Source organism: Penicillium roqueforti (assembly GCF_015533775.1).
Source record: "Penicillium roqueforti strain LCP96 04111 chromosome Unknown scaffold_37, whole genome shotgun sequence".
NCBI classification, from domain to species: Eukaryota; Fungi; Ascomycota; class Eurotiomycetes; order Eurotiales; family Aspergillaceae; genus Penicillium; species Penicillium roqueforti.
Genome location: NW_024067601.1, coordinates 207541 through 225303, shown reverse-complemented (window position 1 = coordinate 225303; position 17763 = coordinate 207541). Strand labels below are relative to the sequence as shown.

The following is a 17763-nucleotide window of genomic DNA, read 5'->3' as shown; positions in this document are numbered from 1 at the left end:
TTTTTTTTTTTTTTTTTTTTGTTATTAAACTTTTTTTTTTTTATAAACTTTTTTTTTTTTTTTTTTTTTTTTTTTTTTTTTTTTTTTTTTTCGATATTGAGTTATTTCGTCTAACTTTTACCTTGTCAGGTTTCCTTGTTAGGTATCTTGGCTATTATCTTCTTTCTTATTAGTTCAAAAAGCTCCTGCGCCAGTGGCTTTATTAGGGTATCTGCGATGTTTTATATACTTGCGATAAGTTCGAGTTTAATAATCCCTTCTCTGACTATATGCCTAATAAAGTGGTATCTAGTATCTACCTACTTCGTTCCTTTCGAGTAGTTATCCTTTTTTATAATAGATACTGTATTATCGCTATCTAAGTAGATAGTAATTAGTAGTTTCTATCGTTTTCCTATCTAATCTATAATCTTTAGGAGCTATATACACTTGTAAATTACAGTATTAAAGGTAATATACTCCGCTACTATACTACTTCTAGCGATAATTTCTTCTTTCTTAGAGGACTAGCTAATAGGTCCCCTAATATAGTAAAAGATAAACGCCTTAGTGCTTTTACTATCCTTATAATTGTAATATAATATATTAATATATCCGATTAGACTAATCGATAGGTCTTTCCTAAGAAGGATACCTAGGTCTATTATCCCCTTAACGTATCTATTCAGTTATTTAAGTATATCGATATCCTCTTCTTTTAGGATAGAGGCTCTTCTCTAGAGTTTATTAACTATAAGGGCGATATTAGGTCTTAATTTATCAGTTAGCTACCTTAGCTTACCGATATCTTCGATAAATCTTTTCGCTTCCTCTTTTATAACCTAAGGTTAATCTTCTTTAAGATTATTCTCTATCTTCCTTATATCTTTATCTTCTTTTAAGTTTATAATATCTAGAGACTTATATATTATTTTTATTAGGAGATAGACTTATACTATACTCTATAAGCTAGCTTTTATAATAATCTCCTCTATATAGGCCTATTAATTTAGGAATATTCTAAGTTTTCCTTAGGAGAGGCTACTCCCTAGAAATCGATCTAGTTTTCCTAGATTATAGTACTTAAAGGGGATTTTATCTTTAAACTATTTAATTCCTTCTTTGTTTAATAATATAATTAGAGTATTATCTATATAGAGTAGAATCTAGATATTTAGTTCCTTATAGACTATAATATAGGGTTTATTAACTAGTAGTTTAAATCCTATCTTTTTTAGTACTTCTATAATTATACTATACTAAAGATAGCCTATTTACCGGAGTCTATATATTACTTATAGAAGGAGGTAGACCTCCTTTTCTTAGTTTAGGTTATTTTTCTCGAACCCTACTAGCTACTATATAAAAATAATATAATTATCGATAATTGCGTTTAGATATACCGTAGTATAATTGACCTACTTAAGAAATATATTATTTATAACCACTATACTAAGAAATAGTCTTATTATCTTTCTTTATATAACTAGTATATAATTTTTATTAAAATTAATCCCTAGTCTTTACCTATTTCTATAGACTACCTAGTATACTCTAAACTCTTAGACTATATTCTCTTTATTAATCTTAAGGTTAAAGACCTATTTCCTTAGTAGGATTATTATTCTAGTAGGTAGTTACTTAATAATTTTATATATCTTAGCTGCTTTTAGCTTTTCAATTTATATTTCTATTATAGTATACTATTAGTCTTTCTACTTCGATACTATAGCCTCTATATATATCTAAGGGATCTTAACGTTCTATAACTTAAGTTATTATCCTATTAGAGGTAGGGTAACTATTCCTTATTCTAGTCCTTTTTCGGTAGATAATAGAGTGAAACCTATCCTAAAAGGTAAATTTATCTAATAATCCTTAGGTACTAGTCCTATTTCCTTATCTCTATTTATAGTATATTATAATCCTCCTTCTCTACTCTAGTTATATACTCTATACTTTCCTTATTTTATATTATCGTAGTATTTAGGTAGGTAACCTTTTATAGATCTTTTAGATTAGTATAATAGTTATAGTAGGTTAAGATATATAGGATTTATATTAACCTATCTTATTTCTAGTTATCTTAATAGTATTAGTATAGGAGATAGTAAGTTTAGTTCTTTAAATACTCCTAGAAGAGGTAGGTATATTACTAGTTCTTTATAAATAATTCTAGATTATAAAGGTAATATTTATTAAGTAGGTTAAGCTAGTATCTCTAGTACTCTTTATATAAGTACTTATATTCTATCTTTAAGTGATTCTTCCTATAGAACTTCCTTATTAATATTATAGAATAGTTCAGCGTCCTCTATATTTATAGAGTTTATCTTAGAGTCTTATTAATACTCTTCCCCTAGGCTAGTATACTCTACAATTATCCTAAGGTAAAGATTTTAGAAATTTTTTAATAGTATTTCTATTACTACTCTTATATTTTTAAAGAGTAGTTCTTCTATTATAAACTGTGTTTTTTTTACTAGAGGGCTATTAATAATCTCTTCTCCTATCTTAATTTTATTAGTTCTATTATATATCTTAGGAATTCTTATTTCCTAAAAAACGATATCTCTATATATCGAAACTTTCTTTATTTTAGGATTATAGATATAGTAATAGTACCTATTATCTCCTTTATATCCTATAAGGTATCCGATCTATACTCTAGGATCTATCTTTATTCCTTATATTCGAGTTTCTTTTAGTTTATAGATATATACTTTAGAGTACTATACTTGGAGAAATAATAGGTTTATTACCTCTTAGTCTCCTTATAGGTTTATTACTTTTCTCTAAGCGAGTATTAGGACTTTACTCCCTAAGTAAGCTAGTCGGTTAATAATATATACTGCTATAGTTACTACTTCGGTCTACAGTTCCTTTAGAATAATTCCTATATTAATATATATTATCCTTATTATCTATATAATATAGTAACTACTATATTTAGAAACTCTATTCTATTTATAGGTATATAGTATTAAGGTACTAATAGTTATTAATATAGTTTTTACCTAAGTAATAAAATAAAAAAATTCCTTTCTATTATTATATCTCTATTCTATTAGGTAGTAACCGGTATATTATTTAAACTATTTAATCTATATCTTAAGGGTTAATAATATATTACTTTTCTTAGATATATAGAATATAACTTAAAATCTAGATATATTATCTATAATAATTATTATATATTCTTTATCGATTTTATTATCTTTACCGATTCCTTTTAGTTTAATAGGGTATAGGTTAATATAAAGTAGTTACCTAACTTTTATTACCCTTACTTACTAGTCTTAGGAAATGATTTTCTTAGACTTCCCTTTTCTATATGATTTATAATTAAAATATTTAGTACTAATATTATATCCTAGCTTATCCTTATTAACTTATCCCTTATAGCTTCCTATATATCTAAGTCTCTAGTATATAAGTTCAGTTAAGATTAGGATATATACTAGACCTTCTCCTTCTTTATAATAGATAGGGTAAGGCTTATCCGCTAGTTTAATAATAGGAATATTCTTTATAATAAACGTATATCCTATTACTTATTAATTACTATCTTTAATTACTATATTATTAGGATTCTATCTTATCCCTTAATCCTAGTATATTTTTATTAGACTAAGGAGATTAAACTTATTCCCTAGCTTATATATATAATAGACATATAGTTTATATCTTATTCTATTTAGTTTCTAGATTAGTAATATAATATTACTATAGCCTTCTATAACTACTTACTATCTAGTACTTAAATCCTAACCGATTACTATTCCTAGTTTATATATTTCGAATATAATAAAAAGTTCTCTATTTAAGTAGATATACTAAGAAGATCCTAAATTAAGTATCTAATTGATACTATTCTAAAGGAGTTATATTAGTTTATTTACTATTACTATTCCGCTAAAGCCCTCTTTATTTTATACTATTACTATTCCTCTAAAATCGTAGTTTCCTTTATTAGTAGTTACTAATATAGTAACGGTATTAAAGTTTACCTATTATATCTAATCGGTAAGCTTCCTACTAACCTATTAACTCTTATTTTTATAAAATTAGCTTAATATCTTCTAATACTATAGGCTAGGCTTCGGCTTCTAGTTTTATAGTCTTTTATCTACTACTAGATAGAAACAATCTTTTATATTATAACCCTATCCCCTATAGTAGAAACAGTTCCTATTAGTGGTATATTATATCTTATAGTTTCTCTATTCTTTAATATACTTTCTTATATATTTTTTATATAGTAGAGTATTAGTTAACTTAGTCTTTTTACTTAAGATTTAATAGTTATTCTACTATCCCTTTAGTACTTTTATTACTAATACTAATATACTACCGTTAATATTAAACTCTTTAACCTTATCCTATATTTCTAAGTAATATAGGAAGAAATCTTAGATTATTATTTCTACTATAGGGTTTTTAATTAATTTAAGTTTATTATTTTTAATTTTAATTAAGCTTCGAAGTTCTATAATCTCCTATAGTTAGTTTACTATAATAATAATCGCTTAGTATAGTGGTATAGTAGCTTTTAGATCGTTAGCTATCTTAAACTATTATTTTAGTATATTAATAAACTCTATTATTATTAAGAAATCTATTCTTTTTATTCCGATAAATCGAATAATTATAGTACTTAGGGCTCTATATCCTTCTCCTTATATATATAGCTTATACTTATATATAAAGTTATCGGCCTATTTTATTCTTTTCCTACTTAATATAATATATTTAGCGATATCTAGGTCGATATATAGTTATAGCTAGGTACTGACTTATATACTTAGTTTTATCTAAGTCTTAGTATTAGCGGTATCTCGGTCTAGTCTCTTAATATTTTTATCGATTAACCGGTATAAACTATGACTTTCGAGAATCTTAGTTACTATTCTAAGCTAATTGTTAAAATCTTCTTTTTCCTTTAGGAGTGGTTCTATCTTATATAAGATAAAGCTGCTAACGGCTAGGAGACCTTTACTCTAGTCTCCTATTAAGTATAAGGTATCTTCTACCTTATCCTAATCTTTATTTTTCGGTATACTAACCCCTACGAGAGGTTAATTGGCTATTTATACTGGTCCTATACCATTTCCTAGATCTACTATTATAGGCGACCTCTTATAGAGTTGGGATTATTATATTATTGAAAAATATTGATCTTTTTCTCAATTAGGTAGTGGTATTCTTAGATTAATCTATTTTTGTAGGGCCGGCGAATTTTTGATTTATCGCGTTATATATTCTACAGCGGTCCGTCCTACTAATTATGTTATTTTGTCTAGTCGCGACTCTCTCTGCGCGAGTTAGACTTCGTTTTAATTAATAAATGAAGATACCTCTTTACTGCAATGATTTTAGCTTGAAAAGTAGGGGTCTCATAACCTAATGGGACTATAGTATAGTGATGCAATTGAAGAGGGAGAGAGTTATCAATTCCTAAAGGGCAGAATGCCCAACTATCTAGTTATGGGGGTTGGTGCCTGCCGTACCGGGCTGATGGTCAGGTGACCACCATGTCCAACAATTTCTGTAGCCGATATTCGATATTCGATATACCTTCACGTGACCGTCCTTATCGTAGAAATTTTTTGCGATAAAAAAGGAATTGCCCGCGCGAATATCTAGAGGGGCAGATCACAAACTTCATTTATAAAAGTCAAAAGTCATTTGATATTGTGTCGGTGCTTTAGGCTCAGCTGCTGTAGTCTAGGTCCCGCTATTTCCCGACCACTCTACATCTCCTAACCCGATATCACAGCTAAGTATCGATTCTATACTGCGGTTTTGGCTGTCGAAAACCAAGGAGTGTGTAAAATTTGTTACATCTTGGAACACATCACATCATGTCTGCATCAGAATTGCTCCAAGCTCGCAACGAGACAACCACTAGGCTCTATGCAGACCCTCACAACCCCCACCTCCACCTTGAACGAGGCATTCAGTATGAAAAGTTGGGCTTCCCCGACCTCGCCTCTGCAGATTCATATCGTGCGCTAGCACTGCTGGAGTCGGTGGTTGACCCAGATGAGTGCGAGTTCCATGCCAGGCGGAAGATAGACCCTTCCCAGCAGGCTCCCAAAACGGTGGCGAATGAATCAGATGACGAAGACGAAGACAACAGCACTGTGCCTATCACCCAAGAGGAATATGATGCCATCATTGACCAGGTCTATGTCCTTCTAGTACGCAGTCTCGTCCGCTGCGGCTGCTACCGCGATGCATTCGAGTTCGGCGTGCGCGGGTTGGCCCTCCTCGAGAAGAGGTCTGCAACAGCCTCGGTAGCTGCTTTGAACGTGCAGATGGATCGTGTGAAGGAAATATACAAATCTCGCAATGGCTCTGAAACAGAAAACATCGATCTAGACTCAATCGATCCCAGCGTCCTCCCTGCACAGGGCTTCGCCCGCCGTGTCCTCTATCCCTGGAATGGGCACGAGCCTGACCGCCGTTCACCAGAGACTCTCAAAATACTCAACGAGCGATTGGCGGTCATTGCGCCGAAATGTGAGGTCCGCGCAGTGGCCTTGCCAGTGCTGCATGCCTCGGCAGATGACGACTCGTCCGGCATGGACGTCTCCGTGCAGCTCGGCCTCTTCGCGAAAGAAGATATCGCCCCAGACGAAATCATCCTCCGCGAGTCTTCACTGCTCACAGCAACCAACCGTCTCCACGACGATCTCTGCGATGCATGCAACGCACCGCTCCCAGAACTGTCCGCGGCCGAGCCCCCCGTCGCCTGCGAGGGTGGCTGTGTAGATATCATCTTCTGCAGCCAGGCATGCCACGACACAGCGCAGGAGGTTTACCACGGGGCAATCTGCGGCCTCGAGGATGGCCTCGACTCTATCGGCAAGGATGTCCCCGACCCTAAGGATAAGGCTGATTACCTGTACCTTCTTCTGCTTGGCAGAGCCCTCGCCATGTCCGCCACACAGGACAAGCACCCGCTCGACCTGCCCGAGATGAAATATATTTGGGGCGATTTCCATGATCTCGATATTGAGTCTGTCTCCGCGGAAACAGAGATAACACCAACCACTGACGATACCGCCACCCTCCCCTTCTCCTTCCAGCTGAATGTCCTGCAGCCGGAGCGTTTCCTCGACGAAATGGGCCTAGATCCATACGTCGCGCTCTACCGCTACGATACCTGGGTTCTAAACACGCTCTTTGCTAAGTTCCGCGGCACGGCATCAGGCCGACTTTCGACTTGGGATGGAGGCCCGGAGCTGTGCGCTGTTCATCCACTGTGGTGCCTTGCGAACCATTCCTGCGATCCTAATGTGACCTGGGAATGGAGTAGCGAAATCAATTTCCGCGTGCGGAGAGACGATGAGACGGCTGTTTGGTCGCGTGGGCTTGAGATGAAAGAGCTAAGGCCTGGCGGTATTGCGAAGGATTCGGAGATCCTGAATCATTATTGCGATATTAGCTTGCCCGTTCAGAAGAGAAGGGAATGGGCTTCTGGGGCTTTGGGTGGGACTTGTTTGTGTGATAGGTGTGTTTGGGAGGCTGGGGAGGTGGAGTAGGTTTGTATTTATGGGTTGGTGTGGATTGCCTTGATAGATCACGATGAGATACCCGTTTAACTGCATTCAACGAGAAGATTTCCAATCAATGCCTCCTATAGATCAAACACTTATTACTGGAGTCATACAAGGTGCTCTATTTGAACATGTTTATTTGAACATTGAGGAAATGCAACCCTCACCATGAAGAATAACACGTTTTTAGTCTTCAATAACATACTTCAGGAGCGCAGTGACTTCGCGCTCCAGTTTTAACCAAACTTCTTATATTTGTATATGTAGGCGAACATAAACATAGTAAAAAATAGGAAAAATTCATTCAATGTATATCAGTATGTTTAGTAAATATCTATTAGTTTGTCTTCGATCTAAAATATGGTACTGAGATTTAGACTTGATCAATCTACGATCTAGAATATTCCTTGGACTTGCGTGTGCGTGTGAATTTCCCGGGCATTAACTATCGCCTAGTCTCCTTTCTGTTTTATACGTATTCGTTTTTTTGCACTTATCTGTTCTATAAGATATTTATTTTGTAGGTATCATAACCGAAGAGATGTATGTTAATGGATATGATCATTGTGCTTTGTTTTTCATTCTTCTTTTTGTCCCTGCAGCTAGTTGAGATGGATGCTCATATAGGTATGTATACTTCTCCTTCAGGAATCCCAGAGCCACTAAGAGGACTATCTAGAAAGAAAAGTACCATATTTGAGGCCTCATATATGTTAGTTACTAGTGCTAAGATTCTAGGCAAAACTAGTCAGGACCAGCAATGATATTAGTCAGCGGTCGCTGACGACAACAGTCACAGCAGTCACCCGATGTGAGTGGACTCGATCATTTCTAAGACCCATTTCCTCTGAGAGATTATTGGCATTGTGTGGAAGAGAACACGCGTATGACAGCCTCCATCTACTCCGTACTCACCCCTCCTTTTGATCGACACAGCCGTGGATCCACTTCAGATGAGTGACCTTCAGAAATCATTTGCCAAGTCAAAATTGGCCAAATTTCCCCCCGAAGCACCAATGCCTGAGTCAATGAGCCACTCAGAGGATGCATGGGAGGATGGCTCTTCGGCTTCCTCGCTGTCGTCGACCGGGACGATGGTCCCGTCACCTACGCGACAGCTATTCGCCCGAACGGGACGACGGTTGGTTTACTTCTCCAATTTCCATAAGCTCAATTTAGGCTCAATTGCCTATTTGCATCATCCAATTGTCTGGGACTAGGCTAATATACGAAAACAGACAATCATCTCAAACCTCTTTGACATGGACAGACTTCTTTGACCAGGAACTATTTCTTCCGGAGGATGTTGATAATCTCCATATTTTACACCATGTCTATTTAACACCACCGACTGGATCAGGCCCGCTTTTTGTCATGCACCATGGGGCCGGTTCATCTGGACTTTCCTTCGCGACGTGCGCAGAAGAGATCCGGAAGATCCTCCCAAAGGCGGGGATCTTGTCCCTAGATGCTCGAAGCCATGGCCGCACTGTCGTTACCACATTGGACAGTGAGATAGATGATGGAGCTCCTTCTACGGCGGCTGCAGCCCAGGTTGAGGCCTCGGGAAACGTTGAGCTCGACCTCAGTCTTGAGACCCTGAGCCGGGATCTAGTCCATGTGATCTACCAGACACAAGCTAGGATGGGTTGGGAGAACCTCCCTGATATAGTTCTAGTTGGACACAGTCTAGGCGGTGCGGTGATTACAGATGTCGCGAAGAGAGGAGAGCTGGGTCAGAAGCTATTGGCATACGCGGTGTTCGACGTAGTTGAAGGTACTCTCGTCTTGTTGGTTTATGTCTATCTGATACTGACATCCCCATTTGACAGGATCTGCAATGGATGCTCTCCAGAGCATGGAGAAATATCTTTCGACTCGTCCGACCCGATTCCCATCCCTGCTATCTGGAATTGAATGGCAGTACGTGTCCATCTCGACTGTCATTTCTTTACATTATCGCTAACATTACAAGTACTCGCTCTCGCACAATCCGGAACACCACTTCCGCTCGCGCCTCGGTTCCCTCCCTCTTATACGAAGAAAGCGAGCCTAGCGACCCGTCCCGCCCTTGGGTTTGGCGCACTAACCTCTCCGCAACGAAACCTTTTTGGGAAAACTGGTTTGTTGGCTTGAGCAGAAAGTTTCTCGATGCAAGAGGTGGCAAGCTATTACTACTTGCTGGGACCGACAGATTGGATAAAGAGTTGATGATCGGACAGATGCAAGGTATGGGTTTCGAAAGTCCCTGTCAGCCATGTATAATAATTCGGTACCATGCTCACTACAATACCATAGGCAAATACCAACTCCAGGTCTTCCCCGAAGCAGGCCACTTCGTCCATGAGGATCAGCCTGCAAAGACTGCGCAGATCTTAGCGGATTTTTACCGACGAAACGACCGGAGTGCATTGGTGCTTCCGCCCAAGGTGGCGGATATGCAGGCATCAGCGGCGATGAAGAAGGGAACTGGTGCTCCTGGTGGCTCAACAGCGCACCAGAGGTAGTATTTCATGATTTGTCCCAATGCTTGAAATGAGATATGATATCCAATGAGAGGCTATTCATAGATGTAAAACACATGCTTTCGAGCAGTACATCTATAACGCTCTTTCTCTAATGCTATCACGTCTACTCCGTACGGTTGATGAGGTTAAGCTACTCGCATGTAGGGAAATAAATTAGAAAAAGTTTCATTCTCGAACGGGGTGAAAAGATCATTTAGGACAACTAGCAGGCTAGCCTCCAGTTCGGAGCTCTATGCCACCCCATTGCGACAAACGTTAAAGTGAAAAAAGGAAAAACAAAAGCTGCCGGGCACAGAAAAAAGGTTCTTGCCTCTCGCTCGATAAACAGAGAGAATCAGGTTTTCGAGATTCCGAACGCCACCGGGATCCCATCACAAGTAATCATCATGCGAGGATCGTGAAAAGGGATGTGATAAAACAAGGAGAAGTAAGGGTATCCTGAGAGAGAAAAAAGAAAGAGAGCGCATGACGCCAAGAAAAACGGACCTAGATGCCATTTTAAGGCAAATAGGCACCACCAGCAACCACCAGATTCATATTGGTGAACTTGACCCTATAGACAGGAGACTTCTTAGTCGGGAACGCGCTGATTTGGTCGGCGGTGACAACAACATCTTTTCCCTTCTTTTTCTTGGTCTGGCTTGTCGAGGGGTTTGCGGCTGCATCCAGTCTGGTTCCAGTGCCTGATTCATTGAGGATACGGCCACCCTGAGTGGTTTCCTGGGAACCAGCAACATCCCAGACTCGCACGGTTCCATCGGCTCCACCGGAGACCAACACTGTGGACTCCACACTCCAGCTGACAGACCAGATTCCACCCTTACCGTGGCCACGCATGCGCTTCAGCAGTCTACCAGGAGCTAGATCCCACAAGATGATGCAGCCCTGGTCGTCGGCGGATGCCAGAAGCTTTCCATCGCGGCTGCACTCCATCGCGGTGATACTACCAGTGTGGCCAGTAAACATGCGGACAGCATTACCAGTCGAGACAGCCCACATACGGACAGTGTGATCAGAGCTGGCGGTGAAAATGTATGCCGAGTTGGGGTGGAAGCAGACGACATCCACGTCCTGGTCATGACCGACAAAAATACGCTGCTGGCGGATTTGGTCACTCACCCACAAACGGGCGGTCCTATCAGATCCACCGGAGACAAAGTAGTGACCGAAGGGCCCCCAGCTTAGGTCCCAGACAGGGCGGTCGTGGCCTTTGTAGACGACCATACATTGCCAGCTATCAAGGGACCAAAGGCGAACTGTTTTGTCCATGGATGATGAAAGCAACCAGCGTGCATTGGTTGGAACCTTGTCATCCTCCGAAATGCCCTCGCGAGCAGTGGCGCAGGGCTGAAATGCAACAGCAGTGACGGGACCGGAATGACCGATAAGACGGCGCGAACTGGCAGGTGGTGAGTTATCAAACTCAGGGTCAGCAGCTTGAATGTTCGTGCCATCGAGGCTCCAAATCCGGATATACGACTGCTGGAATCCGACGGCAACAATCTGGCTGTCATCTGAAAAGTCCATGCAAGTGACGCTGTATATTTGTTAGTAAAGCTCTGTATTACGAAGATTGTCCAGATGAACATACCCATCATAAGTGTTGTGGAATGTGAACATGCACACACTAAGTCCAGGACCGACACCACCTGTGCGAGCCTTGATCTCGAACCGATCACGGTGTTCCATGACTTTCTTCACCTCAATTTGAACGTCACGAGCAGTGGACGGAGGGAAAGGAATATCTGCACGACTAGGTGCTTCGTCGTCATCTTCATTCTTAATCATTTGGTCGAACTCTTGAATGAGCGTGTTACGGCCAGCGACAGGAGGTTGTTTCGCATCTTCCTCGGCTAATTCAGCCCGCACATCCTCCTCTAGAAGCTGTTCCATAGGGAGTCTTCCGAGTTTCAGGCGAGGAAGTGTGCCGGCCATGGCCGGGTTGTCACCGGTGTAAGCCGAGCCGGGGTGGTGTCCCGGAATGCCTTCATCCTCAGCCGGGAAGGTCTGGTCTGCACTGATCTGGTTCAACATGGCAGCGAAACTGAATCGGTCATCTGCTGCTCGGTCCAAAGTCTTCACCGAGCAAAAGCTGCTGAGAATTGCGTTCATGACAGAACCCCCCTCCTTGTCCTTGCTCTCCAGGAACTGGAGAAGATTGGTGTAAGCAGGGTTGCTTAACACAACGCGGTATTTGTTGTTTCGATAAAGCTTAGCAACGGAGTTATCTTGCAGGTGCTCCGGTAAGCTGATAGGCTCGAAGTGGCGGACGTCATCGGTATGCTCGGGAAGGAACATGTTCTTGTTGGTTTCGAAAAATGACTTCGCATCCTGAGGATAGAAGGAAGTGACCATATTGAAAAAGGAATAGACGAACAGCGGCCATAGAACACGCCGAAGTTCAGGCTACAAGACAATTAGCATTGGCTTATCAAGTCACTCCTTGTCTGTCGCACCTTGTACAGATCAAGATTTTCCTCAACCCAATTCTTCAGTAAATCTAGTGATGCATTAGTTGCTATGTTGGGTCACCTGAATGGAATATCTAGCTCACCAAACCCTTGTCGAGTCTTGGGACGGGAATCTTCCCCCAGCTGAGGGAGCGGACGCCCATCAATCTCCTGGTTGGCAGATTCCATGCGCAACATTGCCTCTGTACGGCTGTAGCCCTTCTTGGCCAAATAATCAATAACCTAGAAAATACCGAAGGTTAGCGTACAATTCAAACCGAATGTATTTGAGCAGAAAAAAAAAGGCAAGATAAGCAAGCGGTGCAGGAGGAGGGCTTAGTGAATAAACACACTGCCAAATCACGTTCGCGTGCCTGCTCAGAAGTGAGGGCTTGTGAAGGCTTTGCGATGGGTGGACACGGCACATATTGTGCCGGAGTCATATCAGCCGCCACCGGCTCATGTCTTTTCTTGATCATCTGGGCCGGTAAGGTCGGTTGTGGGTACCGGCGAGGCTCGAAATCCTTGCCGTGAGTTTCCATAGCCAAGGCGGTTCTTGTGATGTTTTGCGAAAGCGGTGCGTTTGACGTGAAAGTGAAAGAAATTGATGGGTTGATGGGTTGATGGGTTCATAAAGACGGATAACCCGTATGAATGATAATGTGAAAGTGTGAAGAATGGTTGGGTGAGAACCGCATGAAGCAAATCATTGTTTGGCTCTGAGTTGTGATGCCTTGAGTCGCTAGTCACAGACCTTGAGCACCGCTCATGAGTTGCCACGCGTAATACCAGCAGGCCAATAATGCCCTTCGAAGTCTGTGAGATGAACTATATTGTCGGCGTTGCAGATAAGCCCGCGCGGTCCTCTGCCATGGACTTCTGTCATCATTCATAGGTTGTAACGACTGATGAACAGCGTAATTGAGGACTCATGGCATTTTCAAAATCATCGACGTTGATACGAAACGCCCCAGAGTCTCCGATTTGGATCCCTGACATCACTTTGATCCAGTGGAGTTGTGGCCAACTCAAGCTCCTCAAACTCGGCTGATCCCAAAACACACAGGATGGACACAACGTGCAAGGAATAATCATCGCAAAGGGACACAGGGACGGGAGGGAAACAAGACTTCTCAAACAATGCACAAATGAATCAGAAGGGTACCTACTATTTGGTTCAAATTCTGCTGTGACATAGCACCACTTGGTGGTGCACTAGGCCCTGGGGTGGGTGCGGAATGAACGGGGTTTCCAGGCAATGGCTGCTGGGAAGGCATCGCCATACCATTCCCATTGACACCTGGTCCCATACTGCCACTGCGTGGTCCAGGGCTTGGGGCTCCACCTTGTGCCGACATAGTTGTCGATTAATTAACGACAGCTTCGAGACAGATTCTCAGATTGGGGTGGAGGATGGAAACTGAGCTGGGTTGCGTGCAATCGCGGGCAATTTATGATGGTGTTGGGCGGTCAGCTATCGGTTTTTTGTCTAATGTATGTAGCAAACAAAGGTGTTCAACAATAGAATAATGGGTTTGATATCTTGAATTTGATAGTTGCTACCTCACCGCCTATTAAGACCTCCCCAACTTCCGACACGTGATTTCAACTAACAAGCTTCCTAAGCTCCATTCGTTCTACACTGGAAAAGCTGGTGGATTGATTCATACGCACCCAGCTATCTGTCCTTTTCCTTTATATCAACCCTGACTAGTCACAATGAGTGAAGACGCACCCCCGCAGGAGCTACCTAGCTATACCTCTGCCGATCGCATTCGACAGCTGAATGAGATGGATAAAGTACTACGAACATATAATTTTTGCAGGAACCCTTTGCTGACTCTTCTTTTCTTTGCAAGGATGTCACCAAACTTCTTCATTCTGCTGGTCTCGCGATCCAAGCCTTGACCAATGCCAAACCAGGCCCCTCTTCTGTTGCACCAGATGGATCACTTGACTCGCACAAAACGCGATTCAAAGAAGCAAGTGCAAAATACTTCGCACTTCTCTCCTCAGCCGATGTATCCCTCCGCCGCCAGATCTACTCCTTAGAGGAATCATCCCTCGTAGGGCCCGAGAGGGCCTCGCGCGCAGGGGACGTAAAGGCTGGAGCCAGAAACGAAGGAGCCGCGGGAGCTAAATCGCGAGCTCCAAACTCACTGGATATAAGTCGGCTCAATAGCCGGAAGGATACAGTTGGAAAAGATAAGGAGGCTGAATTGTGGGCGGCCGCTCGTCAATTCGTTGAGCAGATACAGAAGCCTTCCGAGACAAGCAAGAATTTCAGGTCAGCGAATGAACTAGATGATATGCAGGTGGATTGAGCGATGAATTATCGATTCATTCGGTGCGATTGGTTGAGTTTGCTTCATATGTTCATGATACCCCGGGCTATCTCCTGCCACTGGCGTTTGAGATTACGAATACAATGAGTGCCATTGGAGAAGATACATACATTTACACCGTACTAAGTACATATGTAATCAACGCTAAGAACAAAGTGTTTATGGATCAGTGTTCGAGCATGTTCACAGAACTACGCTATGCAAAAAGAGATGAAACGGCAGGTATAGTTCATCGGTCTAGCAGAGTAAGGAAAATATTACTTCTGCATGGACATGATCATTTCCCGCTGGGTTTCCCGGTCCCTATTCGCATCGGACAATGGGCCCAAGCCTAGGTTAATGTTAGCATATTGCAACGGCGGTGATACTTTGTGCATCCACTTACTTCGCAGCTCGCCAACGACATCCTTTGCCTTACCGAAGTAAACCTCCTCTGTGATATGAAAGTCTAGGTCAGTCCAAAATCCTCAAGTCGTTAAACGGTGACGAGAGAAATAAACGTACGTAGCAGATTCCGCATCTTCAGCTCCATATCCTCCACCAGCCTGCCCACATTGGCGACATGGCTAGCATCAGACTCTACAGGCAGATCAACTTCCACCTGGCGAGTCATGTTGCCGCTGAGGTCCATGTCACCAAGAGCCTCAGTTTTGTTGGCCAGGTGGAGGATAACAGTACTAGTGAGTTTGTAATGGGACATGCGAGCGCGGTCGGTGGCCTCAAAAACGTGAATGCTGTCCCATTCGCCGGAGCTCTGGGAACCCGGGGTGACACCTAATCAAAAGGAACAGTTAGCCACGATCTAAGATATAGGAAGTTATCCGCAATATGTCCATAACGCACCCTTCTTCAGTAGAATCACGCCGGCAAATCCATCGTCCAAATCCCAGAAATAAACACTCCCTACGCCTCCCTCATAGTACAGCTCGCGGTAAACATCGAACGACTCGTTGGCGGCAACCTCTAGCTTGCGCACTCGCTCACTGGGCACGGTGCCATCCTCAAGTGGAGGATCAAATTCATTGCTCCATGGTGACCGGTAGCTATCGCCGTCGCGGTTGTAGTCGCAGAGCAGATAGTCGCGGTTGCTCTGCGGGCAGCGGCGAATCTCCAGGGGCTGGTCAACGGAGGAGAGGAGATCTTCGGTGAGCTCGGGGACGATTGAGGTGATGGCTTGCAAGTTGGTCTTGGTGTCCCGTGGGTTCAGGCGCCGAAGGAGGTCGCTGCAGAAGGGGTGGTCAGCTCACTTGTCTCCGACTACACGGGGCGGGGTTGAGTCGGGGTGTGGGATTGTCATGGCGGGGTATCATAGTTGAGTTAAAAAAGGGTCTATATGGCCATATTAATTGCGAGAGAGATTACTCACAGCGCGCTGTCAAATTGTGCATCAGCCATGGTTGCGAAGGTTGGTTGTATATCTGTTGCTCAACAGATGGCGGTGTTGATCTTGGGCGGATGAAGTGCGTGTGCATTTTAGGCTGCTTGCGTGGCATTACCCGACATCTATACCAATCGTAATACATCCACTTCTATTTGCATCCATAAAAAGACAAGAAAAAGTTAGACGAACGTAGAGCTAGTGATATCTGTATTCAAGCTTTGTTTTATTTGAGCATATTTAATTCTTCGAATACCGGCAAAATCTTACAAGGAAAAGAAAGATAGGCCATTGTCGGATTGTTGGATCTTCGGAGTTTTTAAAAGAAATTGAGAAAATCATTATCCTCGGATGTATTCAATGTGCTTTTCTGGAGGATATAGCTATTCTAGGCCCATCATTCGACTGTGAGTCTGTAATATCTTGAAGATCTTCGACAGCCGTGTCTAGAATGCAGGGAGTATAAAAGAGAATCAACAAGTTGATGATGTGACTAAAAACCTCTCTTAAGTAGAACCAGAAGAGAGGCTCATCTCATCCTGCCACCACCTCGCAAAGATATTCAACCTCTCCGTCCTTACCTTCGCCATCTCTCTCCCCGTGGCAGTCTTCATCATCCCCTCCAGCTTAACCAACTTGTCCCCAAAATGCTCAATGGAATTATCCATCTCCCATTTCCCATCAACACAGTACTTCTGCCCTACAGCCCCAAGGAAAGTAAAACACCTGCCAATTCCAACCGCCCCGATTGCATCAAGTCGATCGGCGTCTTGGACAACCCCAAGCTCGACAAACCCATCTTCATCAATCATCCTTCGGATCAACGCCGGATCTTTGCATTCAGTCGTATAAGAAACATGTGATACGACGGTCTGCACCCGGGATGCGAGTTCTGGTGTCGCACCCCGCGCAAGGAGCGCGCACTGCACCATCGTCGTTGGGTCGAGTTCTTGACTTCCAGGAGCTGCGTCCATTTTGGATAGGTACTTTCTGTCACCGATGTCATGCAACAGTGCTGCGAGCTTGACGACTGCCCCGTTGTATTGCGTTGTCGGGTGCAGTGTCCGCTCTGCTTCCAGGATCTTGTTGGCAAGCGCTCCCACTCTGTGAACGTGTGCTGGGTTATGCGATGGGTCATGGCCTGACATGCAGTCAGTCACGAAAGCGGACATTTCGTTGAAGAGCGTTTGGAATTCTTCACTGGTATCATCCATTGTTGATGATTTTGATCCGGTTGTTGTGGGGTTGGCTATTTTTGGTTGGTTCGGACTGAATGGTACCCAAGACCTATGCCAACGGTGCAAATTTGATTTTATTACCGGGATGACTATTGGTTCTTATTTTCCTAGGCAATAGCACTATCTTTTGAAGAAAGTACCAAATTATCCCCGCAGTAAACAAATTTGGCGGTGAATGACACTCATCTCGTTTTATATACACCGTGTTTAGTGCAAACCATACAAACAAAACATGATCACCTGACTACGCGACGCGACGCCAGATGATTGCACATACGGA

At 42.2% G+C, this 17763-nt stretch overlaps 5 protein-coding genes across 5 annotated transcripts; 2 read left to right on the top strand and 3 right to left on the bottom strand.

Moving 5' to 3' along the window:
• Positions 1-5843: 5843 nt before the first annotated feature.
• On the top strand, positions 5844-10051 carry LCP9604111_8846 (uncharacterized protein; the record flags this gene model as incomplete). The annotated part of the gene is made up of 7 exons (XM_039077034.1): positions 5844-7386; positions 8338-8355; positions 8481-8685; positions 8783-9321; positions 9377-9467; positions 9520-9773; positions 9843-10051. The coding sequence occupies 7 exons, from the start codon at positions 5844-5846 to the stop codon at positions 10049-10051; spliced, it is 2859 nt and encodes a 952-aa protein (XP_038925242.1).
• Positions 10052-10570: 519 nt separating this feature from the next.
• On the bottom strand, positions 10571-13064 carry LCP9604111_8845 (putative transcription initiation factor TFIID subunit; the record flags this gene model as incomplete). Its single annotated transcript, XM_039077033.1, has 5 exons — positions 10571-11609; positions 11664-12478; positions 12529-12572; positions 12627-12765; positions 12876-13064. The coding sequence occupies 5 exons, from the start codon at positions 13062-13064 to the stop codon at positions 10571-10573; spliced, it is 2226 nt and encodes a 741-aa protein (XP_038925241.1).
• A 1177-nt stretch (positions 13065-14241) lies between these two features.
• LCP9604111_8844 (mediator of RNA polymerase II transcription subunit 11) lies at positions 14242-14846 on the top strand (the record flags this gene model as incomplete). Its single annotated transcript, XM_039077032.1, has 2 exons — positions 14242-14322; positions 14382-14846. The coding sequence occupies 2 exons, from the start codon at positions 14242-14244 to the stop codon at positions 14844-14846; spliced, it is 546 nt and encodes a 181-aa protein (XP_038925240.1).
• A 278-nt stretch (positions 14847-15124) lies between these two features.
• On the bottom strand, positions 15125-16262 carry cap2 (F-actin-capping protein subunit beta; the record flags this gene model as incomplete). The annotated part of the gene is made up of 5 exons (XM_039077031.1): positions 15125-15198; positions 15253-15300; positions 15372-15641; positions 15711-16090; positions 16234-16262. The coding sequence occupies 5 exons, from the start codon at positions 16260-16262 to the stop codon at positions 15125-15127; spliced, it is 801 nt and encodes a 266-aa protein (XP_038925239.1).
• A 489-nt stretch (positions 16263-16751) lies between these two features.
• Positions 16752-17459, bottom strand: LCP9604111_8842 (HD domain-containing protein; the record flags this gene model as incomplete). Its single annotated transcript, XM_039077030.1, has 1 exon — positions 16752-17459. One exon carries the CDS (start codon positions 17457-17459, stop codon positions 16752-16754), a length of 708 nt encoding a protein of 235 aa, XP_038925238.1.
• Between the last annotated feature and the right edge of the window lie 304 nt (positions 17460-17763).